This window comes from Parambassis ranga, chromosome 1, assembly GCF_900634625.1.
Source record: "Parambassis ranga chromosome 1, fParRan2.1, whole genome shotgun sequence".
NCBI classification, from domain to species: Eukaryota; Metazoa; Chordata; class Actinopteri; family Ambassidae; genus Parambassis; species Parambassis ranga.
In genome coordinates this window covers 904,778-924,553 of record NC_041022.1, presented here as the reverse complement: position 1 = coordinate 924,553, position 19,776 = coordinate 904,778, and the positions used below count along the sequence as shown (strand labels likewise).

Here is a 19,776-nt window from a genome sequence, read left to right as displayed (position 1 = left end):
AAATCAAATCCAAATTTCCATGTTCCATGTTTCCTCTTAAAAATAAACCTAATCAAAAGTGACAAGAAAAAAAAAAAAACAGATTAAATTAGTAGCCATGGAATTGGATGATCGAATCCTCTCATGAATGAATGGATGTAATGCTATTTCAGGAGCAACTAATCAAGTACCATTTGATCCAGTATTTACCAGGCCGCCCAATTACCTAGTGGAACATTAATCTATAGAGAACATTTATAAACACATGGTTTGTAATTGTGTAATTACAAAAACAGAAGAACAGTCTGCCCTTATTTGTAAAAAGCACTGCAGTGGACGCCAGAAGTCTGAACTTTAATTGGAAATGACACAAAAAAGCAGCACGAGCAATTGGCTCTGACAGCGAGAAGCTTGATGCATCGGAGAGAGGAGCGTGTATGACGGGCAGCTCAGCGGAGGGCTGCTGCAGGGTAAGCAGAGAGTTTGTCTCATGTTTATGGAAGTAGAGTTCCCAGTTCACACTTGGATGTTTGGGTTCCAGTCCTGAAGGACTACTGACTGTGCAAAGTTTTGATCTGAGCCATGCTGTAATACACCTCGTGTGACATCATGCAGGATTCGGTGCTGGATTATGATAAAGCAGCAAATACTTATGAGCAAAATGAAGTTAAGACCTGACTTTTTCCACATCTGTATCATGTAAAAAATTATACAGAAAACTAGTTCCATCAAAGTGCCATGTTAAACCAACTGCACCTCCACAGCCATGTAGCCAGGTACCGACTCAGTGTTTTCAAAGGTATCAAAGTATGAATATAGAAAGATTTTTCAATTCTTCACACAGGTGATGCCTGCTGTATTCAAAAGGTCTTCCCTGGTGTATGTTAGTGTAGCATTAATTTAACTACTGCCTGCATAAGACACCATTTAATACATTAAAACAGTTCATGTTTAGGAGTAAAATAGTGTGTATTGTTAATAAAATATGTCTATATGCAAACAAAATGATAAAACAGCCAGCAGGGAAAATAAAGTACCAATAAAAGGTACAGAACCCCATGTTGTGGTACTAGTAATAGCAGTAAATTCATCTCCTGTTCTGTAAACTGTTACATTAATTTAGTTTATATTCTTGGACTAAATGCTGTATGAACTCACATTTTGAGCATCATCTTTAACCGTGGTCTCATTTTTAGAAAGTATGTGTTATTATAAAGGTAAATGAGTGGTCTAAAAAAACATACGTGACCATTTCATATCTGTTTTTCAGTTTACTAACAGCTGTTTCTTTATTACTGTTTTCAGCAAAAACCCAGAAGCAAAAATCTGCACAATAAGTAGCTCTTTAGGACTCAAAACCTCTGATTTGCCAACTGAGATCTGAGAGTTCATCAGTAACTTCTTCAGGATTGGTCAGCACAGGGCAGCAGTTGAGCCCTGCTCTGTTATGAGAAGAAGCCAAAAAGAGGCTGGATGAACAGGCCCAGGGTTCCCAGGACGCACACGGTCACAAACACCCAAAGGAAGATTCTATCAATCACCATGGCAACGTATTTCCAGTCATCCTCCACCTGTGAGTGAGGGACGGAGGGAGGGATGGAGGGCGAGAGGGAGAGAGGGGACAAAAACAAAACAAGTGTGAAAAGTCAGAGGACAGTGTCAGTGGTGACAAAAGAAGAGGTGAGAAGAGGTGAGCACAGTGATTCAGAATCTCAGGTTGTGGGAGTTGATTGGGTGTAGTAAGGATTACACAGCAAAGGACAGAAAACAGGGGAAAAGCAGAGAAAACAGTTACTTATACGTCAACAGAAAATTGATTTATATTTCACACAGGAAGAATCACTATGATAATAACATTCAAACCACGGCGTCAACAGAAGCGACAGGCGTTTTGACAAAGCTGATTGAGCCACATTGAGTTTTGCATATCAAAGGCTCCCTCTCCCCCTTTTGGGAGATTTCACCCACTGCATCTATAACTGACGGAGAGAGGAGGGAGAGCTCTCAGCTCAAATCTAAAACATTTTGGATCTAACTTACACTATTGTTAAGTTGTGGAGCAGGTTATACTACAAAGAATTTTACAGCACAGCTCTCCCAGGCAAACGCTGCTTTTGTGCTTTTGCATAAATACATAATGCATAAGAATGTTTGCTGTGTTTGCTTTCGGTGAACAGTGGGATATTGTATTTCCTTTGTGACATCACTCCAAAGTTTTGTCAGCTGATTACTCCCATAAAACTGTGCTTACAGTAAAATATTTTATACACTAGATTTGAATAAGACAGACATTTTGACAGGTCACACTGTGAAAATAACAATATTAAAATATATAATGGCTCAATTCCATCCGGCTCCTTCAGAATAAAGGTCTCATGTAAAAGTGCTGCCACACTGTTCTGGAGAATCTGCACAGACTCTTCAGATAAACATTCTGCAGTCTTGAGGAAGTGGTGAGACAGTTGGCAAAGTGTGGAAGGCTGCTGTTGAGACCTCACACCATTTCAGTCCATATGCTCATTTTCACTTCTACTTAAAATGAAGGCTAAGTGTGGTGTGAGAAATCTGAACGTCACGTTCTGTTTCATTTATTTTTAACTCAGTAGCAAGCTAGATGATGGATGTGCTAGCTTCAGAGAACTGTATGTAAGACCTCAAAGATTTCTCATGGTGATGAAGAGCTATCAAACCAATACGATTCCTCAGAGCCACACCTTTCATGTGCAGCCTGCAGTCACTAGTGGTTATGTTTTAAAGGTGATTGAGACAGCTGGTGTTTACTGGGTGTGTTTTGGTGGACATCCAAAGACGTTAGAAGCAATTTCAACCAAATTCAGTGTGTAGATTCCCAATTATTTATATGTAATGGCTGCAATTGACTGCCCTCATATACTTCTGTAACTTAAGTGTCATGATTTGGTGATTTGTGGTTTGGTTCTTCCTTTGTTTTTGAGTTAATTCTTAGTTTTTTAGGTTTCCTAGTGTTCCCTGTGTTGTCCTGTGAAGTTGCTTTGGTTCTGTCTTGTTTCCAGTTTTATTTTGAAAGTCTTGTCTCCCTTGTGCTTGTCTGTGTGTTTTGTGTGAATATTAACCATATTCTATGTTTTCTGCTGGGCTTTCAGAGCAGTTACAGTAAAATAACAGTGACTCACCTCTTTGGCTTTGTTGCGACTCCTCATGTTTTCAGCAATGTACTTGACACTCTCAATAGCCTGTTTGACTTCAGGTGAAACCACTGAAAAGGCCACCACCGTGTTGATGCTCTGGTGACTCAGCTGACGTGTCATCTTCCCAGAGTCCGGTGTGTCTGGAGTCTCCATCCCATGCTGGCAGGGGCAAGGGCATTTCTTCCCAGTGCAGCCCTCCATGGACGAGAGCTTACTGTCCCCGAACTCCAGGCAGTTGAGAGATCCTCCTCCAACCTGCTGTGGATTACAATAAGAGGTCAGAAGATTAAGATTTGCATCCAGTTTCTGCTTGAACTAAACTTTCTTTGACAGACTTCTGCTTTTTTGCAGTTAACTTTCCATAAGCTCTCTGAGTTCTCAGTGGCTGTCAGGAAGTCAGTGAATCGTCCTGTTTCTGTGTGAGAGCATTGTTGAAATCCTTTACTAGTGGGGAAACATTTTATTGGATTCACTCGGTAACACTTCCAGGAAGCAAACTGTTGGATCTCAGGGGGTTGTTTTATTAAAGAGGCAGAGGAAAAACCTTGTGTTACATGTTCCAAAGTTTTATTCCAAGCAGGTGAGGATGCTTTTTACACAGAAATATGTTATGTAGGAAAAAGTCAGTTCTTCCATGCTGCTTGGGAATTAAAAGAAAAATCAATGGTAACACACTAAGTTTCACAAGTTGCGCTTATTTCATAATGTAAAGCCTGCAGAGACTTTAATGAGGTGCAAATCGAACTATAGCTGCAGCAAGTAGAGTTCTGAAAATTGGCAGAATCATTATTTTCAACTTGGTAGTAAAAATACAGTATGCAATGCAGGAAAACTACCTTTAGTCAAAACCTGCCTTTTATTGATTTAATCAAAGCACAACCGACGACCTATGAGAATAAACAGACTTCAAACTTTGAATAATTGATTTGTTTTTGACCATTTACGTGCCACAGAAACACCACACACCACAGAAAATTCATTTTTTAAGTTAATTGTTTATTTATATAGGAGCAGCAGAAGCAGGGCGATATTTAGTCATTCAGAGTAACATTTCCAGTAAATCTCCACTGAGATCTGTTTGGTAACCATCCAGACAAAAATGCCCCACTTTGTTTATTAGCTAGTTACTAATCATGTGACTGACAGCTGCCTGCTTCTGCCAAAAAGTGATCTACACTTGAGTAACCACTCCATGATGTTCATGATCTTTATGACTCAAGATGATAAAGGCCACTTACCTGCATCAAGCTGTTCTTCCGCTTCTTCCCTCCTTTCCCTCCTCCGCCTCCTCCTCCCCCTCCACCTCCTCCTGCCTCCCCACTGCTGTCCAACCCCCCAGCCTTGCTGTCTTCATCAATCGGTCTCCGCATCAGCATAATCCTCGGCAGCACTTTGAGAAACACCGAGCGCACCCAACCTGGCATGGTGTGGGTCATCGGCGTTCGGTAATGTACGTTGAGCACAAACACAGTGATGACGATGCTGAGCGTGACGAAGATCATTGTGAAGAGCAGGTACTCTCCAATGAGCGGGATGACCAGCGATGTGGAAGGGATGGTCTCGGTGATAACGAGCAAGAACACAGTGAGGGAGAGCAGGACGGAGATACAGAGCGTGACCTTCTCTCCGCAGTCAGATGGGAGATAGAAAACCAGCACTGTGAGGAAAGAGATGAGGAGGCAGGGGATGATGAGGTTGATGGTGTAGAAGAGTGGCAGGCGACGGATGTAGAAGGAGTAGGTGATGTCCGGGTAGATCTCCTCACAGCAGTTGTACTTGATATCATGTTTGTAGCCTGGTGCGTCGATGATTTCCCACTCGCCGCTCTCCCAGAAGTCTTTGAGGTTTACCTGGGAGATGGACAAAGAAGAACTCATGAAGACCTTATAACCTAAAGATTTTTATCTGGATCGTACGTCCACACCGAAAAACAAAAGAACATGCTGTTTGCTAACTGAACACAGTAACAAACACTGACCTTTGACCCAATAAGTACCAAGTCAATCTTGGCTTTGTCATAAGTCCAGGAGCCAAACTTCATAGAGCAGTTCTGATAGTCAAAGGGGAAGTAGGTGATGTCCATCGGGCAGGAGGATTTAAAAATGGCAGGAGGAACCCAGGTGATGGTACCATCAAACTTCAGCAAGGCCTTGGTTTTATCCTCCACCAAGAAATCACCTACAGCACTGCATATGAGGCATGTGCATCAATCATGTATGTGTTCCCATTGTAGGGGAGGTATGAGAACACATGGTTTAATGTGTTTGGAGAAAGACACAAAGGGGACAAAGGACGTGTCGAACAATGAGAAGAGAATATGGAAGCAAGGCACAAAAGAAAGGGGAGAAGATAAAGGGTGAGGTTATCGGAGCAAGACGGACAGCATAAGGATTAAAAGACAGAGGACAATGAAGCTGTATTAAGTGTTATTGTAAAAATATCATCGTGATCTGCTGTTGAAAGTGGAAAGAACAAATGAATCCACGGACGGAAATGAGCACAGCAAAGCTGACCCTGAACAGTCAGCAGTCACATTAGCACATTTTATTTCAACCATAGTGTTTTAGCTTTGGGAGCTAAGGATGTAAAAATGGATTTATGCTTCATAAAATCTACACATTATTACAAATGATCATGAAGGAGTGACAAAACATACCAACCGCACTGTTGCTTATTTAGCTACACAGAGCAGCATTTATGTGGTTTTGACTTTTAGCCTGGCTTCAGCTCACTTCCTGTCTTCACCTGGGCCTACAGCTTCACTCACCAGTCATCAAATTAAAATTACAGAGAGTTTAGAAGAGATGTTATGATGAAGCTGCAGCCAGCTGCTGGAAACAAGCTTCACTCAAACATTAAAACACACACACTGCGAATCCAAAACTTCCAATCTTAATGACAATCTGTTTACATCTAGCATCCAGTTTGTGAAGGTACAGAGCCTACTTGTGTTCTCTGGTGTTCAACTGGTGTTTTATTAGCGGTGATGCTGCCCTAGCTGCTGCATTATAGGTGTAATGATGGTGGCAGCCTCACTTGTTGTAGAGGACAATGTCAGGTCTCCAAATCTTGTTGGATGGAACTCTAATGAACTCGATCCCGTCAAACTCTGCCGGTATCCATCGAAGCTTATAGTCGTTCCAAATCTGAAGGAGAAGAAGAGCATAAACATTTTGAAGCTTACTGGGGAGTCAGCCATCTGTTTTGTGTTTTGCATTGTACACTGCAGACAGTATTAGTCACTGGAGACATCCTCCTTCATGGGAATATTTTGAAAAACATATTTATACTGCAGGCAGAACTTCCTTTGATGTTTTACTGTAGAGCCAAATAAGGATATTCAAGCAAGTTTGTAGACACAAACACGAGTGTCGCTGAGAATCAGAGTGCTTTCCTTTGATTCTGCATCGGCTTATGATTAAACTGATGCAGAAAATAACAGCGGTTCTATAAGACATCTACAATTGTCACACCTGTGTGAGGAGCAGTTCAGGGAGAGGGCGACTGTAACAGTAAATAGTTTTACTGAAAGAAAATAAAGGATGAGTGCACTCACTTGTTATTCTGTCAACATACCTGCGGCTAACAATTCATGAACCGTGGATCCATTAGTCTTGGCCATTTGCATGTCATTCAAGATGAATTCATTCATTAGCAAGGCGGATTAATAACCAGTTACGACCTGGGAGCTGTTTAATTAACCACTTTATGCTACATTGGTTTTTTTCATTTATCCATCCAGGGCGTCTACTTTATGACTGGATGCAGATGAAATTCCTGATAAGCTGAGGTGTGCGGCTTATTGTGGTCACAGTCAAATAAAGTCCGTCGCTAAAACATGCTGGTATGTTTGAGGCGTAATTAAGCCTCAGTGCTGCCTGAACTATTTAGTTCAAGTAGTTACAGGCTGTACAAGAATGATTGGAAAGCAGTTTTAAATGCAATTTAATAATATTAATATTACTAAATGGATACAGTGACTAATATCCAGGAATAGAATGATGTAACTGTTGGTTTCAGTTTACGTCTGCTGAGCAACAGCCTCCATCATTATCTTCTACTCCAATCTCAGAAGCCCAGGCAAAAAGGAGACTGTAACTGCACAGTATGTCGCTAGAAAATTATTTTTTATTATCCTTCATACAAATTTAGAAACACTGTGCATTAACGCTGTTGTATGAAGAATCCCCTGTGGAGGTTCTGCAGAACATTTGTCAATGTAAGCCCGCTGGCCGTGATCCAGAGTCTTTATCAGTGGATGTGCTGTTGACACAGCTTCTCATTAGCGATGCCTTGTTATAAAAAACACCAACAAGCACACATACAACATCAGCCAATAGAGGTCTTTCAATGTATTTTAATTGCAGCATCATCTTATCCACATCAGCATCAGCTAAATATTTGGCCTTGTACAGCAATTAGTCACTGATTTAAAACGACAACATCGCAAATATTTCTGAAGGGGGGGTAGTAGTGGTGGTGGTGGAAATCAGCGAGATAAGACGGAGACGAAATGTTAGGGAGAACAGCTGGCTGTGTGAGGTCAGGAGTTCGAGGTGTGTAACCATAGATCTGCTGAGAGGCAGTGCGTGACTAACCATAACGCAAACATTGATCACAGGCTTTATTCTGGTTTAAAAAATTCACATGTGACATCACACACACACACACACAGTGTGTGGACTGCTCCCACTTAGTATGCATAGGTATGTGCTAATACACATGACCCCTTCAGTCTCCACTTCCCCCTGTCACCACACATTAATTCAGGTCAGTGAAATACATACACACATACATGTTGTGTGTTTGTGCATATACTTACATGCCTAAGCCATAGATTTGTTTCCATGATTTGGTTCACTTCATCCTGCAGAGACACAAAGAGGAAGGTGCCATGAGCACTGTGTGAGAGGACGTGTTGTTTGTTCACACAAAGAAATGCAGCCATGTATAAATATCCACGTTTTTTTTTTTTAAAAAGAAACTCCATTTATTCTCTGATTATCGTCGTGCTCTGCAGGTGGAGTTGATTGACTTGAAAAGGTCGACTGTGAGTGTCTCCATAATAAATGAAAAAGGTCACAGATTCCACTTTCTTTCCACTGACCCTCATTCAGGTTTGATTTGACATCCTGTCACAGCTCCTCATAAGCCGCCTACAGAACTGCTTCAGCCCATCTATACACAAAGGTACCACCCAGAAACACACATAATGACACCCACATGAACACACTCACCTTTAGATTAATCTCACCTTGCTGAGCAAGCAGATATAGCTACATGTCAGTCTGGTCTGAAAAAGGCTCCTGCAGGGCAATTTCCTCTTAATCTGAGGATTTCCAATCTGAGCTGAAAACCTCTTTTCACTGGGGAATGTAACAGCTATTACCCCTCAACACCACCACCACTCTACTACCACTACCTCCACCCACAGCATTAAAGTTAACATTGGCAAAGCAAACAGAGGCGCACAACAACAGCCTGCAACATTTTCGGAATCCGTGAAATTGAGCAGACTAAATAAAGACTGCATGTATTCACTTTCTGCTTTCACTTCTCTCGTTCCGCAGCTTATCTTTTGGCTTTTCTGTTTCAAAGGTGGGAAATATGATGAAGACTGTTGTGGTAAGACGTTGCACACTGGTGAGAGGATGATATAAGGGGGGCTGTACAAAGAATAGTATGAAAAGAATGTGTAAAGGTGCTTTAAGACAGCTTTGATGTTGAAGTGAGGCTTTAACTCCTGTGTGTGTGTGTGTGTGTGTGTGTCTGTCTGTGTGTGTGTGTGTGTGTGTGCGTGTGCTAGGCTTACAACTTTGACGAGCTGCGAGATGGAGACCTCAAACTCCACTGTGACGGGGTCAGAGACATTCTCCACCGGTCTGATGAACTGGTTATATCGTCTGAACAGCTTCCTGAAGAGCCGGTCCTCTGCCTTGGAGGAGAAGCAGCCTGATGGTGCAGAGATAAAAAAAAAACAACAACCAGGGCAGGAAGAGTGGTCAGTGGCCATCACGAAAGACAGAAATGCAGCACGTCTTGACAAATCTGACTGGATCTGAGACATCATGGATCAAACCTAGCTATCATCCACACTCCTCCAAGCCAGGTCTGAAGGACTCAAACATGGAACCGAGTGGAAAATAGACATCGGCCTCTTCCGTTTGATGCAGCATCACATCGGTAAGTCTTTGACATTTGATGAATCATCTATAAATAAGTCTGTTTAGATCATCAGAGCAAAAAGTCTACCTTGAACAGGTCTGTGACATGAGATGACTTTTATGGCGTTTGAGGTGGTTTAGCATCGTAAAATAAAATGTCCACTTCATTAAAAAGTCAGAATTTTTATTTTTCTGATTTTAGTACACATATTCCCTGGTGACTACCTCTCTCACAGGAAATAAGCAGAAGGTAGAGAATGTTCATCATTACATGCAGGACAGGGAGGCAGCACAGCGGCCTTTGACCCCTGACCTCCTGAGGGAGGTTAGAGCAGTCGGTCTCACTGCCTCAGCTCATTTCCGTTTAGTTCACTTAACCGTAAGTGCAGCCCATTCATTCTAGAGCTGTTGCTATGATTGTATAGCTGTGTGGATAATAGTGTACTCTACAGCCACTACAAATATATTACCTGTGTCCAAAGATTACTATTATTATTACTACTACTACTGTCCTCCTTTTGCAGCTGTAACAGTTCCATGTTGATCATACGTTCCCAGTATGAACATAATCATGTGTTGTATCTAGTGGACGTATTATTGACCGAAGGTGGTGTTTTTCATCAGGGCATGTTGGTGACTTCACATATTTCCTATGGTTGGCCTCACTAGTGCAGCTTTTCACTGGTTCAGAGCTTGTCTCACACTGTTTTTGATCAGAACTGTGAAATGCTCATCCAAAAGCTACAGATAAAAAGCTCTTAGTACAAGTCCAATCAGGAAGACTCGTCTCCATAAAGCAGGCCATTCTTTTCTGCCTCTCTGACCATCTCCCCTTCTCTGCTCTTCTCTCACTCTCCCTCTCTCTCTCTATCCTCCTACTCTGGTCAGATAATTAAGTGAGCACCTCCCTCGCCAATCAGCTGTTGCCCTGTCGCTTACTAGCCAATCATGGCTTAGCAGTAAATGCAAAACCTGTCTTTCAGACAGCTCTGGCAATCCTCCCCCACCCCAGGCACCACTAAATCCATGTCAGGTCAAGCCCTTGTCTCTCCCGGTCTCCATCCTTCTTCACTATACCACCAGGTCTAGGGGACCAGGATGTAATTCATCGGGCTCTCCACCTGCACATTTTTTTTTTACAGCTATGCTGATGACACTCAGCTCTATGATGCTGTGGCTCCTGATGATCCGAGGCTATTGATGCCCTTTTATACCTTACATTAAATATCAGTAGATGGCGGAAGACTTTTTGCAGCTCAACCAGGACAAAACTGAAGTCTTGATAGTTAGTCCTGAAGCTGAGATAATAAAAAAACTACTAATGCACTGGCATTGATAAAAAACAAGTCCAATATTACACTTTATTCCACCTGCATAGCACCAGATGGTTTACAACTAGTTGCTGCAGTGGAGAGTTTAGCATCCAAAGATCCACACATTTGCCACAAAACACCAAAAATATTAAAGATTTGTCTTGTGTAATAAATAAACATTGTGAGCTACTAGGTGTCTGGAAATGGCACATATTCTCATAGCAGCTGCTCAGCATTGCCCACAGCGTGTTGAGCCATTTTAATATGCATTCATCTGTAGATCACATGTATATTTTCTTAGGTCATGTGTTTAGCCTTAGGCTCATGGCTAAATGCCGAGTGGGAGAGACCTTTGATCGTGGAAGCAGAGGATTTAGCCTGCCTCTGTGCAGTCCCATCAGTCATTGTCAAAAAAAAAAAAACACTGACCTGAATTCATTCATTAAAAAGAAACTTTGGGGTGTTTTGCTTTAAATGGCTTTGAAGTAATCCTGTCTGTCTGTGTGGACAGGTATTACCATATCCAAGACGTCCTAGAATAGAATCTCATTTTAAACTCCAATAAAAATGTAATATTTCAATGAAAATAAATCACAGTGACAAGCATGTCCCCGTCACTTCTCCTGAATAACGGTAAATATAGATTAGTATAGCTGTTGGCAGCTGCGAGGGTTCATCCGTATTATAATTCACCTATATATAGGTAGGCAGGACTGCAGCTTAAGTCATTTATATGTAACCAAAATATGAGGATCCTTATTTACTAATTATCCAGGAAGGAACCCAGAAGGCCCGAGGCAGAATATCACAATGTCTGTCTAGTGGAAAATGCACAGCAAGCTATTTTAACACTGCAGCTACAGACTGCAGCCTGCGGACAGGAGAAGGGCTGAAAGTTTTGTTTTTAGCACAGGTGAAGAGTAGAGCTGCGTGTGGATTGGGAGGAGTTGTTACATTCTGTTTGAACCTTTTTTTATTACTCCTTTGGATGATGCAACAACTGTAAATGTATATATCAGAATGTCCATAAAACATTGGATGAGGCAGAAATTTCCTGCAGTTGAATCAGAAGTGATTATAATGACTCCCACTGGTCCCAGCACTGGCAGTATCTCCCCTCCAGTCTCTTATCAAATAATAAGAGCGGTCTGATAAGGTGTCGTTTTTGACCCCGAGTTGTCATTTACTGGCCAGGATGGTGTAATTTGGCTCAGACTGAACCAAGATGAGATCATTTACATTTAAATTAGTAAAGGTCACTAAGGTTTTCACCTCGTTCATACTTCATATTATTGCACCTACATCCAAAGAGTGGCGTTAATACAGACGCAGAGAGGTGTGAGAATTATTATGAAGCAACGTATTCCTTTCCAAAGTTAGATTTTCCAACACTAACAATAATGAGAAAGCATGCTTTATGATAAATGCAACAACATAAATGCCTACAACTGCTCTGCAACTTGAACACCTGTACCTATGCTTGTGCAACATAAAAAGGTCAAATGAAGTATAACTAAAATAGGTTGAAGGTTGAAGAGTCAGACAGCCTGGGGTACTGTTCTGTATTCTGGTTGTTCTCATTGAAACGCTTCATAGTCTTTTCTGAGAGGGCGAAAAGTTAAAAAGGCAGTTAGCCAGGTGGGAGGGGGCCCCCATAAAACCTAAGAGCTTCTCCTCCTCAGCCTGGCCTTATAGATTTCAGTGAGTGATGGGAGGACACATACAGGGATCTTGACACGGCGTGCACCACGTTATTCAACCGTCTCTCCTCTGCTGAAAGGTTCCCGAATCAGACTGTTATGGCAAAGGTGAGGATGCTCTCCACAGCTGCCCAGTGTAACTGCATCAGACCTTTTTAGGTGTTTAAAAAAGAAGAAGAATCTCTTTAAAATGATGCTGGTATTGTCTTGTCATTTCAAAGTAGACGAGGTAGTAACTCCCAGAAATTTGTAGTCTGCTGCAGTATATGCCACGAGAGAGAGAGAGAGAGAGAGAGCGAGTTAGCAATTTGCTAGCATTTGCTTCCTGCAGCGTCGTCCAACAAGCAGCATTAAATCACATTTGCTGCCACCCCCAGTAAGAAGCAGGTGTTCTGTTTGGGATTTGATCTTAAATTTATACTAAATAAAACTGCACCTGAAACCACCATAAACTACCTACTGAGGGTTGTGTAGGATGGCTCTAAGTTTTTGAAGTGAACCAAATCAAAGCGACAAGTTGAAAGTTCCCACGCAGCGTGCTGCCTTTAAGCCAACTGAGTCACATCAGTTACCACGCCTGAAATTTTAAAGTTGGTCACCCACTCGTCCTCCTTCATGACCCCCTCTTCTAGTCCTCTCAGAGCTGTCACACACAGATACCCCAGTCTCTCCACACCACCCTCTATCAATAGCCAGATCAATACCATGTTCTTCTTTTCTGCAAGGCGCCTCACAGGCACCTGCAGGCTTTGGTGCTTTAAATCCCATACTCATTTGACTAAAATCAGCCAAATTGACTTTGATGAGACAAATCTTTTAATTGAAATGGACTTCTTTGGAAAAAGGCTTTGAAATCCTAATGATGAAACACTGCTGACCTCCTTATTACATCAAGATCCCTCCCTCAAAGCTGAACGATAACCCTACCTATGCACACAATGACACCAGAAATCCATCTGGTGGTGAACTTCTGATGGCAGCCCTCTGGAGACAACAACAGTGGAAAGGAGAGGAGAGAGAATGAAAGCTAAGCCTTCTTAAGATGTCACTCAGAAGATTATGTGAATCCAGACTTCATAGCCTTCTGTCTGGTAGCTGCTTAGCATGTGCTAATGCTATGCTAAATAGTGTTTAAATGGAGCATGGCAACAAGCACATTGCATCTGATCCATGATTTTTTTCTGAAATAAAATATTCCCACGTTGACAGCAGATGTTCTAAACCAGCCCACAGTGCCAACACAGAACAATAGAATAAAGAAGGAAGGAAGGACGGAAGGGAGCAAGAGAGGAAGGGAGGAAGGGAAGGTAATCTTAATTAAAATATAAAAGAAAAGAAGTGGAAAATTAGATGGACTAAAAAGGGCTGTCATGGTGCTTCATCTGAGTATAATTACAAAGGCAGAGCTGCACGTCCACCGACTAAACCAGCTCTTTGATCAAAACTGGATTCTGTACTCACACACACGCAGACACACACGAGTGTGAATACACACATTTGACATGGTCAGATGCATTTCATGTTGAGAATCATAAAAGAAGCAATTATGACGGGAAAATGAGCCACAGGTTCTCCCCACTTTCATCTGGATTTATCATATTTATGTCCTCTCTCACTTCTTTGGCTCTGTCCATGTTTCCAATTATTAATCTACCAGTCTCTCTCTCGCTCGCTCGCTCTCTCTCTCTATACTTTTTATTGGCTGCTTTCATCATAGTAGGATTAACACATCACATGGTATGAAATGATTTAGGTTTCTGTACTTGTGAGAATGAATTGTAAGTGAATTGTGGTCACATGCACCTTTTACATATGTAGCATTCTTTGGTTTGCAATCGGTGGTTCATTGTTCACTTTCTTAGCAACTGTTGCTAAGCATAAACTAATTCACAGCACTGTGTGACACATTTCTGAGATGGAGAAACTGTCAGCATCACTTAAAAAAAAGTTTATTGGTTGGAGCCAGAAATACAAGCAGATAATTGGCCTGTTTGCCTTGTGTGTGTGTTCAGAGGTTCCTGTAAGCCGTGACAGTGAGCCAGCATGCACAATAAGAAGCAGCCGTGTTTCCAGTGCTATATGTGCCATCCTGCGGCAGGTAAAATATTCATTTCCAATGAGATGTGTCACCGTGGCAACCAGGAAAATGACGCAGATGGTTGTTGCTGTTGTTTTACAACCAGAATGTGTTTAACTTTTCTTAAACCTAACCAAGTGTTTTGGCTGCTTAACCCTAATCCAACTGAAAATATTATGGGCTGCAACTGTTATCATAGCTATAATAGTGATTTGTAGATTTTAACTTCATTACGATTGAGATTATAGTTTTTATTGGACTTTAACTTTTTCAGACAAAGTGACAAAAACCTGCTGCAGTCTATGACAGAAGGAAGAGGAGCTAGTGATTAGAGAAAGGCCAGTAGCTTGTGCACTTAATGTACTCAAAAGTGCAGCATCAATTATTCAGCTGATTGTACAGAATCTGTCAAAACTCACTCAGAAAGCACGTTGCCTCAGATATAGATCCCGTGAGACGTTTAATGCACCAAAGACATGAGGTTTGGAGGTCAGCCTACGTACTGTAAAAGAAAGAAATGAGCTAGAGATGCGTGTCATGCAGGATGATGATGAAGAGAGGGAAGGTAATGAGTGATGGAAAAGAAGAGGCCATTTTATGGTGTGTGTGTGTGTCTGTGTGTGTGTGTGTGTGTGTGTGTGTGTGTGAGAGAGAGAGAGAGAGAGAGAGAGAGAGAGAGAGAGGCCAGTGTGGGAGAGACATTTATGCTTCATTCTCCCCCGAGCATGCAAATGCTTTTAAAGGAGACTGAGAAAAAGAGAGAGGAAGATGAGGGTGAGGGTGAGAGCGTATCACATATACTATAAGTATTTGCAGTGCTTCTGGTGTATGGTAAACATTATGCTTCTTACTTTTGTAACCAGTAAAATGGAAAACAAATGCAGTGAATTCAACAGACGGGGATTAAACTGGAGAGGAGAAGGAGACAGAAGAAAGAAGTGAGTAAGAAGTCGAAAGCTGATGACAGCAAGAGAACCAGAGAGATTTATAAGTGAGAGAGTGTGGTGAAGTCATCGGGAAGTGGGAGACAGGTGCAAAGAGCTGGAGAAGATAGGATAGAGGAGCCAGAATCACACAGCATGTGTGTGCCCAGCTAACTTTATAGACCAGTGAAGTGAAGTGAAGACATTTTTTCTAACATGAGGACATTTTGACTGGTCCTCACTTTTTTAGACCTTCTCAAATGGATCGGGGTGCGGGACTTGTTATCATTAAGGTTATGGTTAGGGGCTAGGGAATGCATTGTCAATGAATGGCTGTGTCCGAAATCACTCACTCATTCCCTATATACTCCCAATATATGGGATGTTTCATGTATAGGGCACCACATGGTGAACTCATTGGGAAAACATTTTCATTTCTGTGGCAAATAAAACGGGCCGATCTCTGCCGGCTACACAAACCACATTGTTAACAATTATAATTTGAGCCATTTTGCATTGAAAAAAAATGAAACAAACACAACAGGTTGTGTTTCATTTGTTAGACAGATCATTATATTTGTAAGACAGGTAACGTAACTTCCCTTCCCAGTTTTTGGGAATTGTGAGGACAAGACTTGGTTTCAGGGTAAAGCTTGGAGTTACAGTGACAGAGAAATCCTTATGACATTCACTCCAGACTGCTCACAACGTTTTATTCACCAGCAAAATGAATGAATCTATTAGAGATTTTTCCTCAAGGCATGCTTCACCAAAATGTGGGTTACATGAATTTGAATACGTTTCATGTAAGAGAATCACTCAACCTTTCTGGTTTAATATCTCTGTGCTACCTTTCTCATTTGAAGCTGTACATTTCCTTCTTATTAGATGTAAATGAGCTAAGTGGTCATATTCCTTTCTCTGGGGTTCCTGAAATGTCATTTTCACCTTGGAGCAGCCAGAGAGGGAAAAATGAAGCGTCATACGTGACTTAGTTGAAGCTTAAGCTCAATGTGCTGTTTAGAAAACATTTACTGGCACATGTAATCGTAGCAGTAAGTTAAATATTGCATAAAAAGAGGCGGATGAGGAGAGAGCTCTGCAACATGAGGTGTTCGCAACACTTTTATCTGTGACTCGGTTTATATTTAGCCACGCCCCCTCTGCTCTGTGTTCTGCTCTATAAATTCTACTGTGATATAAGCCTTGTTACAACACAGCTGCACACACACACAGCTCATCGCCACAGTTCACTGACTGGATCATCAGTCATGCATTCAAATACATTAACAACGCAGCCTCTCTCTGAACACAAGCGACAGCGTATGTGAATAAACCTACAGCCTGAAGTCACACGTTAGGAGCGGCACATTTTTAAAACCACCAGAAGCTAATTTAATGTAACGGATGCATGTGCTGCTCACACGAGTGTATGAAGGTGTGGTCAGACCAAACAAAAGTCTCCATGTGAGTGATATAGATTGAGTGCGGCACTCAAAAGTGAAGCAGCAGTTTGTGCTCTAATGGTGTAAACAGACAGAGTGCAAACAAAGTTGAACAAAGGTGAGTGCACTGAAACAGAAGAGGCACTGAGTTCGGATGCTGCACAAGTGATTGCACTCTAAATCTTTTTCCAATTTGTGCGTGAGGGAGTCGCATCTCAATTTATGGTCATATATATACTTGTAATTCAAATCTGTCTCATACAAGATGTGTTCAAATGCAACAAACTGGCCTTCACTATGATATCACGGAGGAGATGTAATTGCTTTCAGCTCAGTGGCAATATTTCTTCTACAGCAGGACTGAGATGGCCACAGAGTGGAGATCCAAGTAGATGGATGAGTGTAAAAGAATGTATTGTCAGGTTCCTGCCCTGTTGTCTTTATTAAGGGCGCACTGTAAATGAGCAGTTGAGTTCATCTTACTTGACATTTAATCGAGTTGTGAGAGGTTTGCTTGTGTATTCTGCATAAACGACATTCGGTCTGTTGTTTTGAAAAGCAGCAATAGAGTGAGGTGAATATATAATATGCGAATACCGTTTCAACTGTTTAAAGCTATGGTGTGTAGCTTTTGTCTCCCCCTCCTGGCAGTAAGAGTCATTACACTAGCACCTCTAAAACTGTGGAAATTGCCTTCCCATGTCCTTCCTAATAACACAGTTTTTCCATCTAGAGGTTCCTGTGCTGTAACATTCCTCTGTCTCTTTGTGTATGGTTACTGTGGGGTGGGAATGTCACCACTATATTAGTTATACGGTGGAAAACAGGTTCACTGCAGGTGCACTGTGTGTTGCCATTGGTTTGAGTCTAACTCGTTTGCATATATATAAAAAAGTTCTGCACTATAACTTATATGCACCTTAAAGTTTTTGATCAATAAACTAATCTGCACTGACAACATCCTCCCTAGACTTTGTCAAACACACAAACTCCTCAGCAGCTGAGCAGAATGTAGAAGATAGCAGCCACAGCTGAACAAGCTTTGCCTGCTAGCTGGCAAACAGCCAGTTTCTCCCCCCTCAGTAATTAGCAGCAACTTTCATGAGCACTCAAAATGGTTTCACCTACTTCCCAGAAGTCTGTTTGTCTTTGGCAGTGTGCACTCCAATCAATTACAGGAACAGACTCTCACATTCACAACCTTCTGCTGTTATGTACACAAAATTTTAAGCTTCTGATGAAAATGGAGAGAAAAAGATGGAGAGTATGGGTAGAGTGAGAGAGGGAGGGGGAGAGAGAGAGAGCACAAGTACTCAGAGACACCTCTCATAGGGTCATGCATGGAATAAAGAATGTGTGTAGGGGCTGATAAACCATAAGAAAGCTTCTCTGCCACCGTGCATAAATCAGATAGCTGCTATTTATGCCCTTGGAGCAAATGTTTACGTTAATGCTTTGAAATGCTGCAGCATAATTACCGTCCCTGCCTCCATTCCACAGAGTGGCTCCGGGTCAGATCCAGGCTCTCTGCTCAGCTGCGGTCAGTGATTAAGACGCCGGGTGCATTTCAATAGTCACAAATCCTTTCCTTCCTCCCTTCCTTCCTTCCTTCCTTCCTTTCATATTTCATTCCTTCACTCTCCTCCTTCTCTCCCCCTTCATGTTTTTATTTTGTTTCATTCTATCAATCCTTCCATCTCATGTCACATATTTTAATCATTTTCCTCAAAGCAAGTTTTGCTGTTCTAAAACTATATACATTTCCTAACCCTTACTTTAATGGGTGGGTTCATTCCTTCCTGCCAATTACCTAATTTTAAATAAAACATTGCTACTCATCCTATAATAAACCCCTAAAAATGCAACTTGAAAATGAGACAAAGATGTAGCGTAATGATTTATTCTTACCATAACTGGGGCAAAACTAAATGAGGTTATCAGATTGTTTCAAAGACACACATTATTCAAAAATGCCTGCAGATACCCCAGCCTCTTATCTGCCCTCTGTCTGAATAACCAGTGTTGGCACAGTCCTCCTTTAACCCACTAACTCCTTCACCAAAGCTGCAAACGGAAAAACAGCTCCTGTAAACACATTTTAATCTGTTTTGGTTTCATCAACTCAACTAATGCCTCAAAACAAAATTTGCATTCATCAGAATTCATTTGCCTTTTTCCCAGATTCTTATGCTGCATGTCATTTTGTTGGCCTAGTTCGTGTCAACTTTTAGGCTAAATTGATGTTTGCGTCCATTTGTTTTTTCGGTGTTTCTGAGGTTTGTCGTTGTCGTATCTTTTAAAATTTAATAAAAAAGTTATAAGACTAATGATAAATGACTTTCTAGGCAGAAGCACGTCTTCGGCTTTTATGCACGACACAGAAACTCCACAGCCCCGTTTCTGACTTCTAACATGCACAAGATTAAGAGAAACTTACTAAAATGTGGTAAATGTGCAAGCTTGCGCACAGACGCGCACAGTCGCGCCTGCTATTCTAAACCACATGATCCAAAATCCTCATGTGTTTATGAGAGCTATCAGATATGGCATATAAATCTTACCGTGCGCCTTCAAACCTACGAGAAGAAGCAGCAAAGTCCATCTCGGCACAGGCAGCATCTCTCCCCCCGTGTCGTTTGGGGATCCTGATCACTTTTTTTTCCAGAAAGAACTCTGATTAATCGATGAGAGGAAAAATATAATGATGTGAGATGGCATGAGAACGTGCGTCTCTCCCCTGGTGCCGTCTGTCTAGCTCTGCCGGTGAGCTCCTTCCTGATATGATCCGAACTTGGTTCGTCCCTCCCCTATGAGCGCAAAGCTCCCCTCTGGCGCATCCATACGGACTCTGAGGGAGGGAAATCCGGCGCGATTTGGTCACTGAGTCTGACAGAGAGATGTGATAAATGGAAGAAAGAGGATCTTTATGGTCTTTATGGAAAATTCACTCCTCGCTTAGGTTCCATTTCTCAGAGCCAGAGTGGCTCAGAAAAGACACCTAAAATCGT

At 41.7% G+C, this 19,776-nt stretch overlaps 1 protein-coding gene across 3 annotated transcripts; it reads right to left on the bottom strand.

Annotated features, from left to right (window-relative positions):
• Positions 1-1,418: 1,418 nt before the first annotated feature.
• LOC114443772 (neuronal acetylcholine receptor subunit alpha-3-like) lies at positions 1,419-8,011 on the bottom strand. 3 transcript variants are annotated; one of them, XM_028418086.1, is made up of 6 exons: positions 7,969-8,011; positions 6,183-6,292; positions 5,125-5,332; positions 4,385-4,996; positions 3,132-3,404; positions 1,419-1,550 (listed from the first exon to the last, which is right to left on the bottom strand). In XM_028418086.1, exons 1-6 carry the CDS (start codon positions 7,993-7,995, stop codon positions 1,425-1,427), a joined length of 1,356 nt encoding a protein of 451 aa, XP_028273887.1. In that variant the 5' UTR covers positions 7,996-8,011; the 3' UTR covers positions 1,419-1,424. The 3 variants fall into 3 exon arrangements, with proteins under 3 accessions (XP_028273887.1, XP_028273897.1, XP_028273904.1); XM_028418096.1 differs by having other exon boundaries at positions 3,132-3,401; XM_028418103.1 differs by having other exon boundaries at positions 3,132-3,391; positions 4,468-4,996.
• Positions 8,012-19,776: the final 11,765 nt, after the last annotated feature.

Bases quoted from the DNA above. Each gene is read 5' to 3' on its own strand.
- LOC114443772 (XM_028418086.1), bottom strand. From the start codon at position 7,995: ATGGAAACAAATCTATGGCTTAGGCAT. The intron at 5,333-6,182 runs GTGAGGCTGCCA...CCTCATATGCAG, and splicing joins GACATTGTCCTCTACAACAA to TGCTGTAGGTGATTTCTTGG. The intron at 4,997-5,124 runs GTCAGTGTTTGT...TCCATCTCCCAG, and splicing joins TGGTACTTATTGGGTCAAAG to GTAAACCTCAAAGACTTCTG.